Source organism: Telmatherina bonti, assembly GCF_933228915.1.
Source record: "Telmatherina bonti genome assembly, chromosome: 22".
Lineage (NCBI taxonomy): Eukaryota > Metazoa > Chordata > Actinopteri > Atheriniformes > Telmatherinidae > Telmatherina > Telmatherina bonti.
The window spans coordinates 12,219,407-12,240,001 of NC_136631.1; the positions used below are offsets into that span (position 1 = coordinate 12,219,407).

Consider the following 20,595-nt stretch of genomic DNA (forward strand, 5'->3'; position numbering starts at 1 on the left):
TGACTTTTTTTCTTTTCAAAAAGGTAGTCATTTACAAAAAGTGACGGGTACAGATATTGATTTGTCCATAACCTTTGAAAACCTAATCATTTCTAGAAATATGAAATATAGATTGGTTTTTCATTTATCAAATATATTTCTGTCATTTCCAACTACAAGATAAGAGTTTAATATAATAAGACACTGTCTTTTACTGAGAGGTGGTGTGAGAGCTTTAACTCAAAACAGATAATCTGGTAATTAATTTCAGGAGAGAATCCTGTTTATGTCAATTTGTATTTACATTATGTGCAATCAATACAGCAGTAATTGCAGATAAATAAGGTAAAACATCTCTAATAGATAAGGAGACTTTTCCAATTTTTTATTTATTAAAAAAAAAAAGCTGCATCAGAAGAAAATGAAAAATGCAAATGATTTGGTTTGTAGCAGAAGTTTTCTCACTTTTTTTTTACTTTCAAGGATTAAAAAAAATGTAAACATGGATAAAGTCAGGATTAAAAATCTCATCTGTGCCGACATGTTGAGAAACAAGTCAGAAGAAACTGGTTTTAGAATGAACAAGACACATAAACACAAGTCCATTTTTCACAATATTTATGCAAATTAAATTAATATATAAACAAATGGCGAAAGTAACACTGGGAACAGTCCTCGGGGAAACAGAAAATTACAAGAAGTCACTGTAACAAAAATGAACTTATCTTGTGTAGTGTCCTTTATAACACCTCCGTCCTCCTGACCAACAGATGTTTCACATCTGCGACTCGGAAGAGTTTATTAATGTCGCGTTAATGTTAAACACTCGAATTTCCTCCATTTTCCACCCGAATCTAATCCTAAAGCTGAAAAGTGAATTATAACCAGCTTCCCATAGCTCTCGGGGAAAAAAAAAAAAAGTTGTAAAACTGAGTTCAAGAGGAAGAATGAGCAGAGGCACTGTATAAACGCAGAAACGAGTTAGACGCTACAGACGGTAAATTCCCGCACATGAAATGTGCTTTTACAGACAGATGAGTGCAAAACTAGATTTTGCAATAAAAAGAAAAATAGGATTGTCATTTTGTTTTCCTCTGAAGACTCTGACCAACACATTTACAGACATTTTAAAGCTTTTGCTGCCTGACAAAAGGCTGAAGTTTTGAAGCACATAGGTAGTAACTTAACTGTGGAACTGTTGGGGAAATGATGCGTCGGCTGCTTTCCTCTGCATCGCTTTGTAAATAAAATACCTAACAGCACTCCTCGCTCCACTATCATCCAAACTTGGTTCACATCGTAGCTCTCATATCTGTACATTTATATACTGTACAAAAACAGTGAAAACAAGAAAATAAGAATACACTGAGAGTAACAAACAGGAAGTGACTGCATGTTTTTCGTGGAGCTTGTTTGTATTGCTTTGGCCTGTTTGGTGAGCGGTCTGCTCGTGTTGTTCGTCGCTGGTTGTGTGGATGCAGTCGCATCAAGGAGCCACCAGGCAGCAGTAGTGAGACGGTGGGAAACCTTGCTGATGTCCACAATGTCTCCCTGTTTTACCAGTTTTCTCCTCATCTTTCCCTGGTTTTCCCTTCTTGGCAGAGGCTTCGCATTAGAACCCAAAAGTGTCTTTTTGTGCAGTCAAGTCTGTCTCGTCTTGGTCCCATTTGCCCGGGGACAGGCACTCTTCAGTGTTGAAGTCCTGAGGGTTCACCCCAATGTCCAGGACCTGGGGGTTAGTGCGAGACTCAGCGAGTCTGTGGGGAGAAGAGAAGGGAAAAAGGAAAGAGGTTTATTTAGAAATAATCAGAATTGTGTTTGAAGCTCATGACTTATGGTTGGTGCAGGACGTATGGACATAAAAACTGATGACAAGCCTGTGACTGGAAAGAAAAACTTAACTCCAGTATAAATCTCATCACAATGTACACACAAAATGCACACTTTACACAGTAAAACATGTTAGTCCTAAATGATAGGATTTGATTAAGTGGTATCACTTGTCCAGAATCATCCTGCCAACACAGTGCTGTGAAATAATCCCACATTTGTGAGGAAGACGTGGACACAGTGGAGGAAATGTCCACTTCTGTGACAGAAATCATGTTAGCAGGTTGTGCGTCGCTAACTGTGTCTGACATTGACTTGAGAAAGGTTCCGTTAGGTTAATGGTGTACGCCACTGAAAAGAAATGCAGAACTACATGAAATGAGTCCAGCTGAACACCGATATCCAGAGATGAGCAGGCAGGAATGGTGAAGTGATGACGGGGAGAATGAGGTGGAAATCACGAGATCTAATGAATGATATCGTTACCTGAGTAGGATTCAAAGCTATCCAGACTGCGGCTGGGGGTGCAAAGGAAACATCACAAGTCAGGCAACAGTTAAACTCACGAGTCCTCTGAACTGCCTGGTCATCAAATAAACGGCTCGTTCTAACTGAGAAGACTTTAAGTTTTAACTAAGACAAGTGTTATTCTGTTTACTCTACTCTGACAAAGAAATACTCTTCATTTATATGGTAGTTTTTTTTTCCCAAAACAAGTATAAAATATCCTTATCTTGGGAAAACAAAACTGTCGTGATAATATAGTTTCTATTTTCATGTACAATTGGACCACAGAAGCCAGTCAACAAAGCATGTGTGACGACTGTTCAAACACATAGTGAAACTCAAGCGTCCCTTTTTAAGCTTTTTTATCTTTTGAGGACTTTAAATCTCTCTTGAAGTTGAGGTTTATCTGAATCATCTTATTTTTGTCACCAAAAAAGACAGAAAAACTCAATATCAACAGGTAGAGTGGAGATTTTCACATGTCCAAGGTTGAAGAGAATCGGCCAGCAGATGGCAGCAAAGTATTAAAGTTTTTGCTAACAAATAAGCAAAGCTTAACAACAAAAAAGAGAAAAGTACATTTAAAATGAAAAATCCTTTACTTTGACAGGGAAGCTGCAGCATGTTGAGAGGGATATGCAGCTTTGGTGCACAAATACTGATGAAATAATCAGAACTGAATTGTCTTAGTAGGTCATTATCAGTGTAAATAAATGAATAAACAACTTTTTTTTTGACAGGATCAAAGCATTGATATAAAACAACAGTGTTTCTTAAGTCTCATGTGAATGAATAAGAATCCTCTGAACTGTTTGCTTAAGACAAAAAACATGCACAAAAGCAAAGTGCTGAATTTTTATTTAAATGATCAAGCAAAGCTACAGTATGTTGAATTAATGTTGACATTTTTACACAAAGATGCCATTTCTACCTCAATGTTTCACAGGCACCGACTTCAACCCAGCCTCATGTGCGGCCGGTCTCTGCTTAGGTTGTGAGCATCTTCATTAATCACAGAGCTGAAGACCACTCGCATTACGGTGTAATTACAGTGCGTGCAGGCAAATAATCATTTGATAATGAATCTAAAATGGCCTCTTGGTGTTTGATTACACAAACTGTGGCGTCTGTTTTCTTGTGCATTCTGGTTTTTAATGACGACTAGAGTCGGGTTAAAATAAATGCACTCATAAAGAGCTGACAGAATCTTCCTTGTAGTCCAACGTGAACACAAACCATCTGACAGTGGACCACCACAGCTGATACACACCTAATTGAAACATTAATCAGTGTAAACTGAAGCTCTGATCTGATTAGTTTGACTGCACAGTGTGAGGAATCGCAACCTGCAGAGTCACAAAACTCTCCTGTACACCTTGTATCTGTACAAATGTTGGATTTGTGCATATTATTCCACCGCGATGCCTATGCTGGAAGTTTTACGAGAGCTACAGTTACTCACTCTTAATTGGGGATTAAATGCAAATACCCAGTATTTCGTCTCCCATCATCAGTCCTTGGTAATCGCAGGTTTCCCAGTTTCATGTGAAACCAGTCGGACAGTGAATGGAGCCTATAAAGCAGCGTGACTCAGGGCAGGCAGTGGCTGTGCCAAGGCCTGTAAACTGAGCCTGTCTCCTGTCTGTTGGAGTGAAATGTTCAGCTGAGCTGAGAGAAAAGCTGCTATCTTTATTTATTAATTATTTATTAAGACATTTACGAGAAGGCCAGACTACAGTCTGCTTCCCTCAAAGCGTATGTTTGTGTGTTATAGACCAAATTCTGAGTAAAACCCCTCCTTCGCATGTTCTCACCTTGAAAAAGCCTCATCCAGACCATCCTCCAACTCCTGCCAAACAGAACACACACACTTTAGCTTAATATAACAATTTTGTTCATGCATGCATACAAGTCGCCTCTTGTCTCCTTTGTCAAGTCAAAATGGTCTGGAAGGTTAGGCCATTTGCAGTCCCACACCCTCTGCTGCTATGCGACCATTAGATAAGGCCAGTTCTGTTCAATAGTCTATTGTCCACCTCTGGAGTCGAAGCAACACCATTGAAAGCCCACTTTTAAATAGAGCGAGTGTGGTATATCAGTAGGTACAATTGAATCAGTGTTTCCTGCAGCTGAAACCTCCTGGCCACCCCGACTCGCGTCTTACCCATACGGTATTGTTGTTCTCTGCTGTGTGATTATGCACCGTAAAGGGATCCGATTCAGTCCGCTTTGTTCCTGAGTGGACCTGCGCTGCGTTGGCTCCCTCTGCTAAATCCAGAAGAGTCCCTGTGGCGATATCTGCAAATGAAAACACAAAAACAAGCAAAGTATACTTAACAACATGAGCTCGGGACCTGAGATTAGAACAGTTTCATGCAACAGAGAATCGAAGCAGGCGTGCAAAAACTCATTAGGCCTCGAAGGTTTCTTATCACTTCGGCCATCTGTGGATTGTCACTTTGTGATAAGTGAGCAAGGCGTAACCCCCCCCGACTTTCACGTCGAACCGATCTGTAATGGGATTGGTTTGTAATGGTCTTTCCTGATGATTAATGCGTGTCAACACTAATCTCTGTCGAGTAGTGATGTGCAGGTCAGAGCTTTTTAATATCCGCAACCACAAGACCCAATAAAAGAGGCGGTCCACCCAGCTCGACCAGCAGGACTAACCCTTAATCCACAACCCAGTCTGCAACACCTGTTGCGCCAGGGCTTAAATCTACAACATACATGCAGCTCAAGGCTGCTTACAGCTAAATGCTTTCACTCTAGACTGTGTTGCTGCAGTTTGTTGGTGGAAACTGAACAAGTCCTGCACCAAACGACAACAAAACCAGCTCAACTATTCACAGTTATAGATACTTAAACCATACAGACAGGATTTTTATATGCTGCTAGCACTGAAAGCTAAAAGCGCTAATCTAAAACTCAAACGCAGTCAGCTTAAATGAATCAGCTGATAACTTGCCTCAGTATGTTTCAGCTGCTCCAGTTGATGGTGAAATTACAGATAAGGACAAGAAACCGACTCTTTGTCTTTATTCTTCTCGTTTTAGTGTCTTTGCACAACAAAATAAGTCATTTAATCACGTTACTTCAGGAAACCTGGGAAATTCAAGCCAATCAATCAATCAATTGGTAAAATCCTCATTAAAGGCGAACTTTCTGAAGCAGGCAGAATATAAACCCCAAACAGGAAGTGGGGTTTTATCTTTGAAGCCATAATAAGAGGCTTGACACTGAGGAAGAGTTGGAGATATCATGTCTCATCAAAAAAGCTGGCTCAACTTTGACAGTCAGTGACATGTCATCTGATCAGCCACAGTAGAGGGTAAATAAAAGTAACCTTGTGATCGCTTCACCGCGTCTGCTTTTGGAGAGCGATTACTCAGCTTTTTTCTAAAAATAGCACTCAGAAGTTTCTACTGAGATGCAATTACGCCAATTTGCCACAGACGCCCAGTCCACTGGCAGCTAAATGAGCCACCAAGTCCAAATGTGATCAAAGAGACTCCAGATGCGCCATGAAATGTCTCACATTGGGGACCACTATCACACATGTAGCGACTGCACAGATTTAGCCAGAGATGCCTTTCTGGCTGGAGCCCATCTGGCCGAGCAAAGCGGGTGGCTTAGCAAATAAATAAATAAATAAATAAATAAATAAAGCGGATGTTTTTAGATGTTTTCAAACCCGCTTGCATAAAACACCCATGCCTTTTCCAAACTGTAACCTATTCCAACACGGGCTGTCAGCTTGCACAAAGTGGCAGGTGGAAGGCATGATGCATGAACACGAGGAAAAAAGCCTGATGAGGACTGGCAAAAGGATATTAGCTTAAAAAATTCATCATATTTTAAGGTCATCTGGCTGAATGGATGTCAACAAAATGTTTACAAGCCACAATATTTGTCTAAAACAATATTCTCTGAGGAAGTCTCACACAGCACCACTGTCTTCTTTCATGTCTTTCACATAAAGTCGACTATAATTGTGCTCCCGCAGCATGATCGCACAGCACGATAACAGCTCTCTTATCGTAATATGTTATGGAAATTACTGAAGAAAGATTTGCTTTATTAGACAACAAAGCAGAAGTGTGGCTTCAAAGTTTAGTTTGTTTTTGTTTTTTTTAGATTAAAGATGATAATCAGACATATTCACCTCAAAATGTCAATTCCTGTTTGTTATAAGGACAAGTGAGAACCGAGACCGCTCAGCTGAGCTGCTGCCGCAATATAGGCCAATCTTTAACAAGTGGCGGAATCCGCTTGTTCTCCCCCTGAGGCTATGACTGTTGTGACAGAGAGGGTGAGAAAAATGTGATGATGGGCGACACGACTCACCTCCTCCCTTCAGGCTGCCCAGACTGGCCGAGCTGTCCGACTGCGAGTTGCTGGCTCCTTCCCCGTCTGAACTGGTCTTTCCTCGCTTCTCTTTCTCTGTGAACAACAAGGAGGTGTAGAGGAGGGTCAGAGCTGACAAGTGCCCTGTGACTCCTTTTTTACTGTAGCAGCTGAACGTGTGGGTATTTACTGAACCTCTAACCAAGCATAAAACGTTGGTAAACAAATCACATTGGCAGATAAGGTTAAGGCCATTTCTCAAGCCATCTGCCAGCTGAAATCTATACTGAGTAGGCGGGGGGGGGGGGTTTGCATTGAATGTACTTCCAAGACTAAAACACTTCATACAGTTTAAGTGCAGCATTTACACAGAGTGGACAGAGAGAGCTTTGCTCACTTCATACCATTTTCCACAAAGTGCGAGTGACAACAGCTGTTTTCAGACTTCCTGCACAACAAACAGAGTGCAGAAGGGCAGTTCGGGGGCCTGTGTTTAATCAGGCTTTTTCAGCTTCGTTCCTCTGAACTGCACTGATAGTTAAAGCAAACGTTGGGAAGGTTTCTCCAACAGAGCGGAACTAAGACTAATTCATTAATCGTCCACAACGGACTTCCAGAAAGAAACTGGGCGACTCATAAGAAGGAGCCTGACTGTGTTGTTGGACGACATCTCACAATGTAGAGTTCATGCTGGTATGTTGACCTCTGACAGCTAATAGATAAAATTAGAAACAGGAAGACAGAAGAAAACAATGTAGTTTATCTACAGACAGGACATGATTATGATGGCTTAAAGCATTTATGCTGACTTATTTAGGGCACTGGTTTACACTCACAGTAGGAGGTATGTAACTACAACATGCACTGTACAAAGAACAACTGACGAACTTGTGACATAATATGTGTAAAATCAACACAATATGTATGTATTATTCTTTTAATATCCTAACAATCATCATCAATACCAGTGTACTGCAACTCCATTGTATGTAAATATACATATATATGTTGACCAAATTGAGGATTCTTCTTTAAAACTCTACTTTAAGGTCACTTATGGGACAACCTGAGCAGTTTTTGTTGTGTATTGACTGTAATGAGTTTAGTAAATCTGCATTTATTACTCAGCTAAATATTATTTTGTAGAAAATAAATTTCGGTCCAAGCAAAGTAAAAAATGTCACTTTGACTATTAGAAGAGCCACAAGTGATTCTTAAGCCAAACTAATGAGAGATTATCTCCAACAAAAGCTAATTCATCATCTTGCATCTGTCATGTACTCTGAGCTTTCCCCGTCCAGTAAACGTCAGTCCGTTGTTGACTCCCTTGCTTGGCCCTTTTCCCATCCTTCCTCTGATAATATCCTCTAGCATTCCTTTGATGAATCAACCACAGTCCATGCTAAAAACAGCCAGAGTATTGATATCCAGCTGCTAGCGCGTGACGTGATGCCATAAAGTGAAATCCTGCTGTTCAGTGATGCACGTCCTGATGCTGTGCAGCAACAATATGTAGATAATAAATATCAATGAATCATCAAAATGAGTCCGAAAAACAATTTTTTCAAAGGTCTGAAAGTTGCATAGAGCTACTTTCAAGTGTGAATACTTAAAATTCAGACATAGTTACTGCTGCAGATCTGCAGTTTCTACATCAGTTTCAGCAAAGACCCCATGCGTTATGAATCATCCTAACTGAGTTAGAACCTGCTCCTAAATAAGTAGTTTGCTAATTCTGGCTGATATAAAAGGAAATTTCCTGGATTGAGGAGTTATATTATAAAAGGAAAGGCAAACATGCACCATTCTAACATTATTTATCTTATCAGGAGCAATTTCCACTCCTCTTCTAAAATTCCTCAGAATCTGCATTTTATAATGACGAGTCTACTCAGAACAAAACCAACAGCAGTCTCGTTGCACAGAGGTTAAACAGATGCTTGAACAATCCAAGAATTCACATAGAAAGAAAAAGCATAAGATTGTGTGTGTTAGTGTGATAAACCCACTGAGGGGTGGTGACGTTGACCCGCTCCAAGTCGGGCTTTCATTACTAAGGCTGGAGATCAAATGTCCAATTACTATGAATCCCTAAAAGAGCCGCTAACAGCAGAAAAATATTCTCATTTCACTACCATCCTTGGTCTAAAATCAAATTTTCCATGAGCCCTGGTAGCTTAGTGACGGCATAGCAACAAAAAAATCTCCCCAGGCACCCGATATCAGGGGAGTCCTCTGCTTCCCGTAAACATGCAACCAGTGTAAAGTTATAGCAGCCCACAGCTGGCTGGAGTGTTTACAGTGAATATTTTATCAGTACAGTTTTAAGATCAGAGATGGGAGCTGTAATATAAAGAGGAATGTGGGTCAAGCATGTGTGGTGTACAGAGGAAAACCACAGTGGGTGGTGGAAAGAGAGTTTGACAGAGACAGGCAAAATAGACAGACATACAGCGGATCCCAGCTTCCTGCTAAGATCCCTTGGGGTCTTTTAACTTTAATGAAACCAAATCTGAAAGGATTTTCCTTCTCTCTAGTCCCCCCCCCTCATTTCCAGCCTGTAACAGGAACACCTGTATGGCCTGAAAAAGAAAAGAAATCTTCCCAACACCCTCCACAAGCAATGAGACAACTCGTTAAAATAAATTAGGCTGATTGCCTTCTAACGAATCTCAAGGATGAGAAGAGTCGAGAGAGAAGGAGAAATGTTAAAGTGTTGAAGTGAGATTAGAAAATGCGAAGGCTGTCCGCATTAAATTGCTGCTTTTAATATTCAACTCAGAAATACATTTGAAAAAAAAAAGAAAGCACATGAAGAGGCGTGAGGCGAGAAATCCGCGGCCTTGATCTTGAGGAGGAAGAAAAGAGGAAAAAAAAATCTCCCTCCTTAAAATGGAAATGTGCCCACATTAAAATGTTTCAAAACAACACGGCAAAGAAGAGGAAGAAGTAGAAATGTTGCAGGAAGGAAAGAGGTGGCAGAAATTTTCATTCAGAGCGAGTGTGCATCTCTTAAGGACTGAATAAATAACCGCCTCGGTGTGAGGTGGGATCAGTGCTACTGACATTGACTCTGTCAGGAGGGCTGAGCTTCCACTGACACACGCACACAATCATTTTCCTTTCTCTCCGACACACTCGCCATCCCAACACCCCCTCCTTGCCCCGCCTTTCACGCTTTCTTACCCCCATCCCCCCACCATTTCTCCCCTCTTTATAAGCAGAAGCAAGGACTGGGATGAGGATGGAGAGAGGGAGAGAAGAAAATAACTCAACAATAAGGCAGCAGGTGCAAAACAAAGTGGGGAGTAAATGGATAATCACTAAATCTAAAAGACCACTTACAAAGCAGCGTGCATGTAAAAAAAAAAAAAAAAAAAAAAAAAAAAAAGGAAGGTGGTGGGGGAGGTGGAGATGCAGAAACTAATACTATGTGGCAAGAAGTCCTCACTTACGCCGGGGGTCATACATCCAGTAAATGACATGCGTGTTCTGCTGAGCTGTTCGAAATAGTGAGCTGCCTGTGTGTGACACCATCCTTACACAGCAGTTCGCCTGCCTGCTGTGTTCACAGTTGTGCCTCGACACACACATTTGCTTTTTTTTTTTTTTTTTTTTTTTTTAAACCAACAAACTCACAAAATCAGAGATTTACAGTGTCCTGTGACGAATAAGAAAAAGAAACATATGAATGTAAATTCACCTGCCACTTTATTAGGTACACTGGTTCAACTGCTTGTTAACAAAAAAAAAAAAGGCTGATCAGCCAATCAGATGGCAGCATCTCGTTGCATTATATGCAGATGTGGACAAACTGACAGTCACAATGAGAAAGAAATGGGATTTAAGTGACTTTGAACGTGACAAGGTTGCTGGCGCCAGACAGGCTGGACTGATTTTTTCAGAAACTGCTGATCTACTGGGATCATCTTTAGGGTTCACAGTGAATGGTCTGATTAAGAGAAATTATCATTTGTCTGGACTGAAATACCTTGTTGCTGTCAGAGGTCAGAGGAGAACGGGCAGACTGGGTGGAGATGATGGGAGAGGCAACAGTAACTTAAATAACCACGGTAATAACTAAGGTATGCAGAATACCACATCTGAACACACAACATGTCTAAACTTGGAGTGGATGGGCCACAACAGCAGAATACTTCACCAGGTGATACTCCTGTTAGCTAATAACAGGAAACTCAGGCTGCAATTCTATCAAAAGTGGACAATATATGATGGAAAAATGTTGTCTGGTCTTGATTTACGGAGAAACACTCAGGTGGTAGGGTCAGAATTTGGATTAATTTAAACAAAAGCATGTTTTTATCTTTCATTTGTGTCAACGTTACAGTGCAGTGATGATATCATGGGCACTTAGGGCACTTTAAGCAACTTGGTACCAACTGAGCATCATTTTAGCATCATTTTATGTATTTATGTTCAGCATGGTAATTCATCATGTCGCAAAGCTCAAATCATCTCCAAAAGGTTCCTTGAACACGACAATGTCCCTGTACTTTGACGATGACCTCCCCGGATCTTAGAGTGACTCTGTTATGCACATTTCAGTCCAACTTATTTTAATATGCAATTCCAGAAGGGCCAGAAATAATCAAACATTCTTCACAAACCCCTTCATTCATTTTGTATGGATGCTCTCAGATCAGCCTCTGCCAGAAACAAGCCAACAGAGAAAGCTCCGCCCCATGTCCTGCCTGTGGGCTGCGTCTGATTGGTCAACTGCTACGAGTAGTTATACTCAGCAGTAAAGGTGGGTGTGGCTTTCTTCTCGTAAGCGAACATAACCTAGAGAAGATGACCAATCACTGAGTCCCTCCCCCGCAACGAAACTAAAATTTCAAAGTAGAAAAAACTCTAATACCAATGGTTTCCGTCGCCATGGAAACCAAATGTAAGGAGTGCTGGAAAACTCAAACATGTGTTTGGGTGCTAAAAAAAAAAAAGCTAAAGAAAAACAGTGCCACTTATATGTCTGATGAGTATTGAAAACTATAACACTGTAGAAAGCTGAGAAAACTTGAAGTAGCATCATAGAGCCTCTAAGTCAACGCAGCGCCTTCGGGATGTGGTGGAGGAGATTCTTATCATGGATGTGCAGCCGACAAATCTGCAGGAGCTGTGTGATGCTATCATGTCAATATGGAGCAAAATCTCTGAGGAATGTTTCCTAGACCTTGCTGAATCCAACCCGGCTTTAGTAAAGTGGACCTAATAAAGCCACCAGTGGGTGTATGATAGGGTGAAAGGAAGGTTTGTGTGCAGAGGAGTGCAGTGAAGATTAAATAAACTCATCTGTTGAGACAACAAAAAAAATTCCCTGTGGTGAGGTCACATCTGTCACAGGCTATGCTTAATTCTTCCCAATCCCTCCCCTCCCAAAAACCCAGATGAGTGTTGGAGGTGATTTTAATAAGGATCCATCACTAAACTGAAACAGGTCTCCTTGAGGATTTAACCACTGTGGGTGGAATCAATGAAGACTTTCCTCTGTGTGTGTGTGTGTGTGTGTGTGTGTGTGTATAAACAGCAACTAGCCACACAGCTGTTCAGGATTTCACATGACCTCTCCAGAGGGTGTCAGGGCCAAGATCTCGCAGACAAGAAAATTTATGCTTGTTTGTTGACAGGTCAACCTCAGAATCGAAGACAATGCAAAGAAAACGAGGATGAGAAAACAGCATCGGTGAGGAGGGGGGAGAGAAAAGGGAGAGAAAAAGGGAGAGGAGCGTTTGCACTCATCCGTAACACTTGTGTCGTCGGGGGGGGGCAACGGTGCATACCTTCCTTGGCAGCCTGCCAGAACTCAAACGCCACTCTGAAAGCCTGAGCCACTGTTAAGGTTACCGCCTGGGCCTGTTGGGAGGAAGGAAGAGACAGGGCGGAGTGAGGGATGAAGGATACTCGCGTGCATTTCATCAACAGGAAGGAAGATCCAGGAGGGCGAGGAAACATTGCTGTGACACAAACAGGAACTGACCACAAACATATGAGCTTTCCTAAGTTACTTGAATAGAGGAAGGAGAAACCAGCAGACTACATGGCAAGCTGTTTATGTAACTGGAAGGATACGTGGCCTTTTGGCCACAACTAAATTAGTGAGAGGAAGGAAGAAGAGGGAGTGGCTCACTCTTTCAGAAAACCTCCAGGGATGTGAGAATGCCAAGAGAGGAATCACAGCCGCCTCGCCCTTCGTGCTCTCGCTCCTTTCTTTCCCTTCACTTCATATTTACTAATCCAAAATGTAGCTGTCCTCATGTCTGCACAAATGACAAGCTGAAGGACAGAATACCCAAATAAACAACTGTTGCTATTTATAACTATAGTCTGCGAGTTTATTTAACATGCCATTTATGATTATATAACCAACTGCATTTAAAGAATTGGTCAATATTTTTAGGAAATATGAAAAGTATTCTCTCTTTGCAGCACTGCTGTATACATTTATAACCCTTTCCTGTGTCCCCTGCATCAGAAACACACTTGGTGTGCCCCTACAGAGGTGTCAGTGGGCTGTTTGCCTATTTTCTCAGAGCTTTTTTCAGCTTTAAACCTCAAAGTAACTCAATGAAAAAGGTACCACAAGTGATTTATATTTATTCATTTCAAATCAAATCAAAACTTTATTTATAAAGCGCTTTCATAAACCAAAAGCTATCCAAAGGGCTGTACAGGTTAAGGGGGGGTCTAGTAGTCTTGTGCTTCGGGGTTAACAGCAAATTTAAAGTGATGAGTTTTTAAACGAGACTTAAAACCCCTTAAAGTTGCAGCAGACCTCACAGAAAGAGGGAGATCATTCCCGAATGATGGGGCTGCTATAGAAAAGACTCTGTCTCCCTGAGTCACGAGTCGAGTCCTAGGGACCACTAAGAGCATCTGGTCTCTTTTCTCTTCATCTTCCTCTCATAAATTAGACAATTTGCTGTGTGTGTGTGTGTGTGTGTGTGTGTGTGTGTGTGTGTGTGTGTGTGTGTGTGTGTGTGTGTGTGTGTGTGTGTGTGTGTGTGTGTGTGCATCTAGGAGGTACGATCTTAACTACTTACCATTTTCCTCTTGGAGCAGAGAAAGGCATGACACTCTAGAGTCTCGTTGTGTTGGCTCTGGACGATGTAGGCAAACACTTTGTCGTGCATCTTGTCTGCAGTGCAGTATGATATTCTGAAACACACATAAACACACAAACTTTAATAAAAACCTTAAATCTTTGTATCGTTATTCCAGACAAACTTACTCCCCTTAAGTCAACAACAATCTGATTTAAAACTACTTATAAACATTAAAAAAAAAAAAAAAAAAAAAGCCTTAAAACCAGCTAAACTTAAAATGTCATCATACACACCAGCTGTGAAGGTGCACATCCAACAATGTTACCAATTTGAATGCAACACGTGCTCTTTTCTGTCCCATTTTGCCAAAGGCATGACATTCCTTCCTGCTCCTACTTCACACACCCACTGTGTTAATCTGTGACACACATGAATGAAGTCAGAGCTTTCAGGTGGAAAATACCTGATGGGGCTCAAAGAGACCAAAGTGGCGGCTGCTGTAAATGAGCCTCTGATGTGTGATTCCTGTGTCAGTCTCAGGTGCAGAGAAAGCATATAAATCAAGCCATAATGGCGCAACAAATACCTTTTCTCCACATTTGAGCGTGATGTCGTTACTGTCATAACAGAGACGAGCAAATTGCGAAAGGTAAAACTATGGAGACTATAATGTATGTCTGTCATCTGTCCTTCATCTGTCTTTCATTAAATGATGACAAATACGAAGATAAAGATGGAAACGTGTAAGAAGAATCACAGTTGTGATTTAAACCAAACAAGCAGGATTTGCAGTGTTTGGGTGGGAGGATGTTGGGATAATCCATCTTTTTATTGGCTGTCCATCTTCTTTGCAGATGTCTGAGGGTTTTGAGACGTAAACAGCTGCAATACGTTTCCACGCCACCCTGAGGTCACACCTCACACGAGATGCTATTTGAGTGCAATCGCGACAAGTTTCTGACTTTATATTTACTCTACCAGTCAAAAGTTTGGGCACACTTTCCCACTGATCTGTGCGTCTAAAATTTTTACTGGTAGTGTACGTGAAAGAATTTAATTTTAAAATTATTAGAACAATTTACGAGAAATTTATTGAGGAAAAAATAGGTACATTTTCCCTGAAGAATAAACATTACTGCAGCTGAAGCATTTGAAGGCTAATAAACAGTAAACATTTTCACGTGATGTGAAAAATATAAGGAAAAGACAGTTTTTTTGTTAAAAAAAAACAAAAAAAACAAAACAAAAAAAACAAAACACAGGAAATCTGCCTTCAACACCTGGAAGGCAAATACAGGATTATTTTGGCCAATTTTGAACACAGAAATGATGCACAATATTTTTAGATTCCACATGACTTGTGCATTGCTTCTTCTTGCCTTAAAGTAACACAGAGATGGCTGTGTGCATCAAGGGCATGCTGCAAGCAAGAACCGCTGACAACTCAAGCCGAACACTCCTAAAAATGGGCCCGTTTGCCACAGTGTTAAAAAAAAAAAAAAAAAGTCGTAGGAAGATAACTAATCCACAATTCTGACCTTTACAAGTATATTGGTCAGCTTAACTTCACACAAGAAGTCAGAGTATTGACCCTGCATGATGAGAAAGTCAGCCTCATTTAGCAAAGTCAGGACGGAAACTCTCCACAAACAGTTGAGCATCACAAGGTGGAGCAGGAAGAAACATGTTAATGAAGTCAACTCAGACAAGAATAGCATGAAAAAACTGTCAACAGCTGAAACTTTGTCCTTAATCCGCAAGCTTTCACAGGGAATTATTCAACGTAAGCCGAGTCATGCTTGGAAAAATGATGGAAAGTCCTTTCTCACCTTGAAAACACAGACTCATAAAAAGTGGAATTTTAGGAAAGTGATCTGAGCTCGTCTCATAAACTCTACGCCAATAGATGTCAGACAGTGAGGCAGGCTGTCACAGGCAAGGGAAAACTGGAAGGCATTTACTACAGAAGACAAATGTGTGAGTGTGTGACACCTGAGATAGAAGCTCAGACATACAGCTGTTGGAGCACTCCCAAAAGAGCTGAAATTAATGAGACATACAGCTGATAGACTGACTACTCTTGTTCTCTCACACAGATACAGAAACGCTTTGCTGCCTCAGAGAATAGCAAGTCCGAGCAGTGACAAATGAGCGCAGGACGAGAATAATAGCTTCTGTTTTAGTGTGTGTGTGATCAGGACGGGTAAAGCATTTCGAACTCTGGGCGGCCCTTGCTGCCTGAGGAGCTGGACTAGACTGACCTGTATATGGAGATATTTTCTATCAGGTGGTTCGAGGCACTGTCGTAAAGGATGATCCCACGAGGAGACACTGTTAACGTGACTTTCTGGAGTTTTTTCCCACTGGCTTTGGCCTGGAAAGAAAGGAAGTGAGGAAAACAGTAAGAATGGAGAGCACAGAACAAAAGAGGGTGTGTGTGAACTGAACTAACTTGACTAAACTGTAATCAGAACAGCCAATCAAAAGCCACTGAATCCAGTCCAATCATGGACAAAACACGTATTGTTGAGATAAACATTGTTTTGAAACATTATTATGGGAAATTATTTAAAAGAGTGACCCGATGCATTCGGCTCTACTTTTACAAGTAAACCCTTGACACCGAATTTTAAATCCCCCATTCAGAAAAACAACTTTATTTTATTTGTTTATTTATTTATTTGCTTAGAAGGACACAAAAGACAAGCTAACAGATTAGGCTAAATCAGAGCTTCCCTTCTCATACATCACCATGTCCCAAGTCCCAGCATTGTGCTGCCGCTAACTTCATTAGCCACAGAGCCGCCAGATCCAATAACATTAAGCCTTCTCTGCCATGATAAAGCTGGCTGAGCCATACACTGAGTAACAGAGTCCGCGCTAATTGCATCCTCTTCTAAAATGTCAACCGGAGGCTCGGGTGTGGGGTGGGGAGTATGAGCGACACAGTCACAATTCACTGAGGTGTCAGTCAGATGATTTTTAAGTGGCAGAGTTGATGATGTGGGGAAAATATTATAACTGCCTGACAGAAAGTCATTTTATGGCAGTTGTTTTAATAGAGACGCATTAAGAAGAGATTGGGGTGCACTGTGTTTAAGTACGCGTGTTGTCACTCACCGTAGCGACTATCCTCTTGACAGCTGCTGCAGACAGCTCCTCACCTTTAGGTTGCTCAACCATTGTGACCCCGAGGTACTTGAGATGGAACACCATGCCCTCCAGTAGGGTCTCTCTTGTGTCCGTCCAGTTCTCTGGAAGCTCTGAAAGACAGGATACACAGCGGTGACAACTCTGCTCACCTGCAGCAATGCTGTTGGAGCATAATACTAAAAATCCTCCGTGTTAGCATCTGCTTTCTGCTTGTTGGATGTTGACTGCAACAACCACCATTCGGCCATGATTTAGTGATATTTTGCACACTGACACAGAAGCAGGAGTACACTCTTAATACACGTAATCCCTTAACTTAGATAAATCCCCACGTCTATCTCTCTGGTGACCTGAAAAATTGTTTGGCTGTTGCAGATTGTGTTCAAAAGAAGAGATGAAGAGCATCGGCGGACAAAACAACGGCTGTGTGCAATACTTACTGTACATCTATGGCTGCTTATGGTCACATTCCCTTTCCTATCGCATCACACAGAAAATTTTCTGGTTTTGGGAAAGAAATTTTTAATGAACATTAGAAAGCTGTTCGCTGGAAACATATGTCAGTACTTAAGTATTTATTTTGTGAAAAGATGAACGTTTCTGCCTGACAAAGAGCAAGAAAATATGAACGACAATGGATTCAAAGCTTTTTTAAAAAGTATAATGAATCAAAGTGAGATGAGGATAAATGAATGAGATACCAGCACGTTATTCCTCCCTTGAGGGAAACTGCAATGTTGTCTTTATTTTCCCCAAACAAGAAATAATTAATAATCATCGACAGTCAATCTTGCTCCAGAGGGAGATGGCTTCTGGAAGGAGTGACCCCCTGTATCTTTCTCTCTTGCAGCGTACTTGAACAAGTCTTTGACTGAACACATTGTTGTGTAGAGGATGTGAAGAATCGTCCATTATGCTCAGCATGCGATCACCTCTCTGCTCCAGCTCAGCACCAGCGCAGGACAAGTCTTCTTGATTCATTTGTTCAGTCTCTAAGTCTGATGCCGCTGCTCCAACAGATGGCTGCAAAGCAGGTTCAACCTTCCACAACAGACTTATATGTAACATCTGGGTGAAGGCATTTAAGGATCTCAGCTTAGTCGTTTCTTGTCGATGTTTCTGTGTTGCATTTCCAGTCTAGTCCGTTGTCCATCTAAACTCGCAGTTATTTGTGGCGCTCCACTTCTTGTCCCAGAATGTAAACTGTGCTATGTTAGTTATTCTCATCCACAGTGAAATCATGTGGCTAAAAGCAAACAGAAAGGTGACAAATACTAAGCATGAAAGGCGATTTTTTTCCCATTTCTTTTCATTCTTTATTTTGCATTTGTTCACCACTTCTACAGCTGTTACTAGGGCTGTGGCGATATGCTTTAGTCCCGATTTGATTTCAGTTTTTTTTTTTTTGGTGCAGATTCGATTTAAATTGCGATTCTCACAATTTCTCATGATTGATGATTTTTGTAGACTAAAAAAAAAAAGAAAAAAAAAATGTACAAAACTTTTTTTGCTGGTCATTTTTCTTGATTTCAATTAGGAAAAAACAACACAGTAGCCAGACCATCATTCTGCTGCTATAATGTCCAAGAAGACAAGTAAAAAGATCGATAAAAACAATAAAAATGACAAAAATTGATTATTTTTATGTATTTGGAAAAAAAAAAAAAAAAAAAAAGGTTTTATAACAAAAAAAAGAAAAAAAAATATTTTAAAATTGTGACGCAAAAAATCCCGATATTTGATTTTTTGATTTGATTTTCCCATCCCTAGTTGTTAAAGTTTTTCTTCACAGGCTCAACAAGCATATCTAATCTCATCATGTCCATAAAAAAACACTGTTTCCCTCAATATAAACCATTACTCCCTTTTTATCACTCCTTATCGCATGATTATTCATGGTCATAACTAAAATGAACCTACATTAAAAGGGCCGCAGAAAAAAAATCAGCAGTCAATATAAAAAACTGGTTGCTCTTCACTGCTTTCATGTTTATTTACTATCCTGTCAATAACAGCAAATAAAAGACAGCTTAAGATCTAATTACATCAATATAAAGACAACCCTGAGTGTGTGATCGTGCAGCTGGAAACCACCGGAACTGATGTCTGGAGTGAAGTCTGCAGAATGACTCCACATGAGATCTTGAACTAAATCAAGTTAATATGTAGCATAAACAGTGGAAACAACACTCAAGCTCACACATGCCGACATGCTTCATCTGTGCTTAAGCCAGTACAATAATAAACATCACAACATCTTCTTAAAACCTATAAAAGGGTTTATGGACTTGCTGCTATTTGGTGTGATTTAGTGCGGGGCGGCCGGAATCCATCAGCAGCAGCCCCCACCCGTCTGCATGCTCTTCATGGCAAACATCACTTTAAAGCAGAAATCCTGTTTCTATCCAAGGTGTGCAGCCAGCCAGGTGTAAATGCTATTTTTCAAAGATTTCATAAAGGTTAAGCACTTCTTTTTTGCTCTCCGGGTACTCATGGTGGATTTTTCTAACATTTCACACACAACACAAAGAAATAAAAAGTTGATCAAATAAATCATCACCTGCAGATTTGATGCCTTAAAAAAACATGTCTTAAGCTCAAATACCTCCATTTTCTTTGTTGATGCTTTTTGTCTTTGCAATTCTGAACAACCTCAGTTCATTATTACGGCTTCAATTTTCATCAATTTGTAGTTCATAAACTAAACAATGTTTAAATGAATAAAAACATACGCTGCGTAACAAATGCCTTGCATTTAAAAAGTCAAATAAACAACTCATCTTTTCACAGATAAATACGCAAAAATATTCACGCCTGAAAGAGCAATTACTTGGTTAAATTAAGAGCACAGCATTTTCAAAGCTCTCTGCATTTTTCTGTGAATACCGTCACTCAACTTAAGACACCATATCATTTAGGGAAGATAAACCATTTAGGAATGGCAGCAGATTCCAACCTACAATATTCTTTTCTTCTCAAGCCAAACCAAGTGAAAGGCTTTTAATGGCCTGAAGGCAGCTGTGACCAAACCCATACATGAGTAACGAGTTAGTCTAACAGTGAACACCCACTCGAAGGTCAAGGTCTTTGATCACCTCGGTGTTAGGAACGGATCCGGTTGTCCTCTTCTGATCCTGCACCTACATTAGTGACTGGATAAGTGGCACTCTTACTGTAACAGAATCTGTGGCGTAGAATCACTTGCTTCTATTCATGACCTAAATCAGGTTAACAAGTGGACTAGAAATGTCTATTATGAGGAGTGGTCACTCAAGATATTTTCCCAATTAAGATGCTCACCCTGCTCATCCGCAGCACCTCCAACATTTAGTGTTTACAAAAGACCCAGCCAACTTTCAGTCCCAATGGTTTCACTGTTGACTAAACGGCTACTGACAGGTCTGCTCCAGTAAAATCTTTAACAGACAGGTGTGCTCTGAAAATGCCCCGTGTGATCTCCAGCTTAGTCTGGGTGTCAGTCACACCATGCACACACAGCTGAAGAAACAAGTTTGCGATGGTCCAGGTGGGATTTTAAAAGCAAAGTGCTCCGTTTCAGCTGCTCAAACTAATGCTAGAAAGATGTCAGTCTCTCAAGTTGACCAGCGGTTCACCCTGACTACACTACCTCATATGTAGAGAATCAGTCCTAGTTGGCTAAAAAAACACACGGATGAGGGGAGACTTGTAGTTCAGCCTGCTGAAAATGAATCAGATA

At 40.7% G+C, this 20,595-nt stretch overlaps 1 protein-coding gene across 2 annotated transcripts in view; it reads right to left on the bottom strand.

Annotated features, from left to right (window-relative positions):
• Positions 1-424: 424 nt before the first annotated feature.
• Positions 425-20,595, bottom strand: part of ldlrap1b (low density lipoprotein receptor adaptor protein 1b) — a 33,248-nt gene continuing 13,077 nt past the window's right edge. The window contains exons 2-9 of one of the 2 annotated variants that reach the window (XM_079262676.1): positions 16,845-16,987; positions 15,986-16,098; positions 13,722-13,836; positions 12,462-12,534; positions 6,664-6,759; positions 4,520-4,614; positions 4,131-4,165; positions 425-1,736 (exon numbers count right to left, since the gene is read on the bottom strand). In XM_079262676.1, the coding sequence (XP_079118802.1) occupies positions 1,592-1,736; positions 4,131-4,165; positions 4,520-4,614; positions 6,664-6,759; positions 12,462-12,534; positions 13,722-13,836; positions 15,986-16,098; positions 16,845-16,987 (815 nt within the window). In that variant the 3' untranslated portion in view covers positions 425-1,591. Of the gene's footprint in view, positions 1,737-4,130; positions 4,166-4,480; positions 4,615-6,663; positions 6,760-12,461; positions 12,535-13,721; positions 13,837-15,985; positions 16,099-16,844; positions 16,988-20,595 lie in introns of both variants that reach the window. The other variant, XM_079262675.1, reaches the window with a different exon arrangement.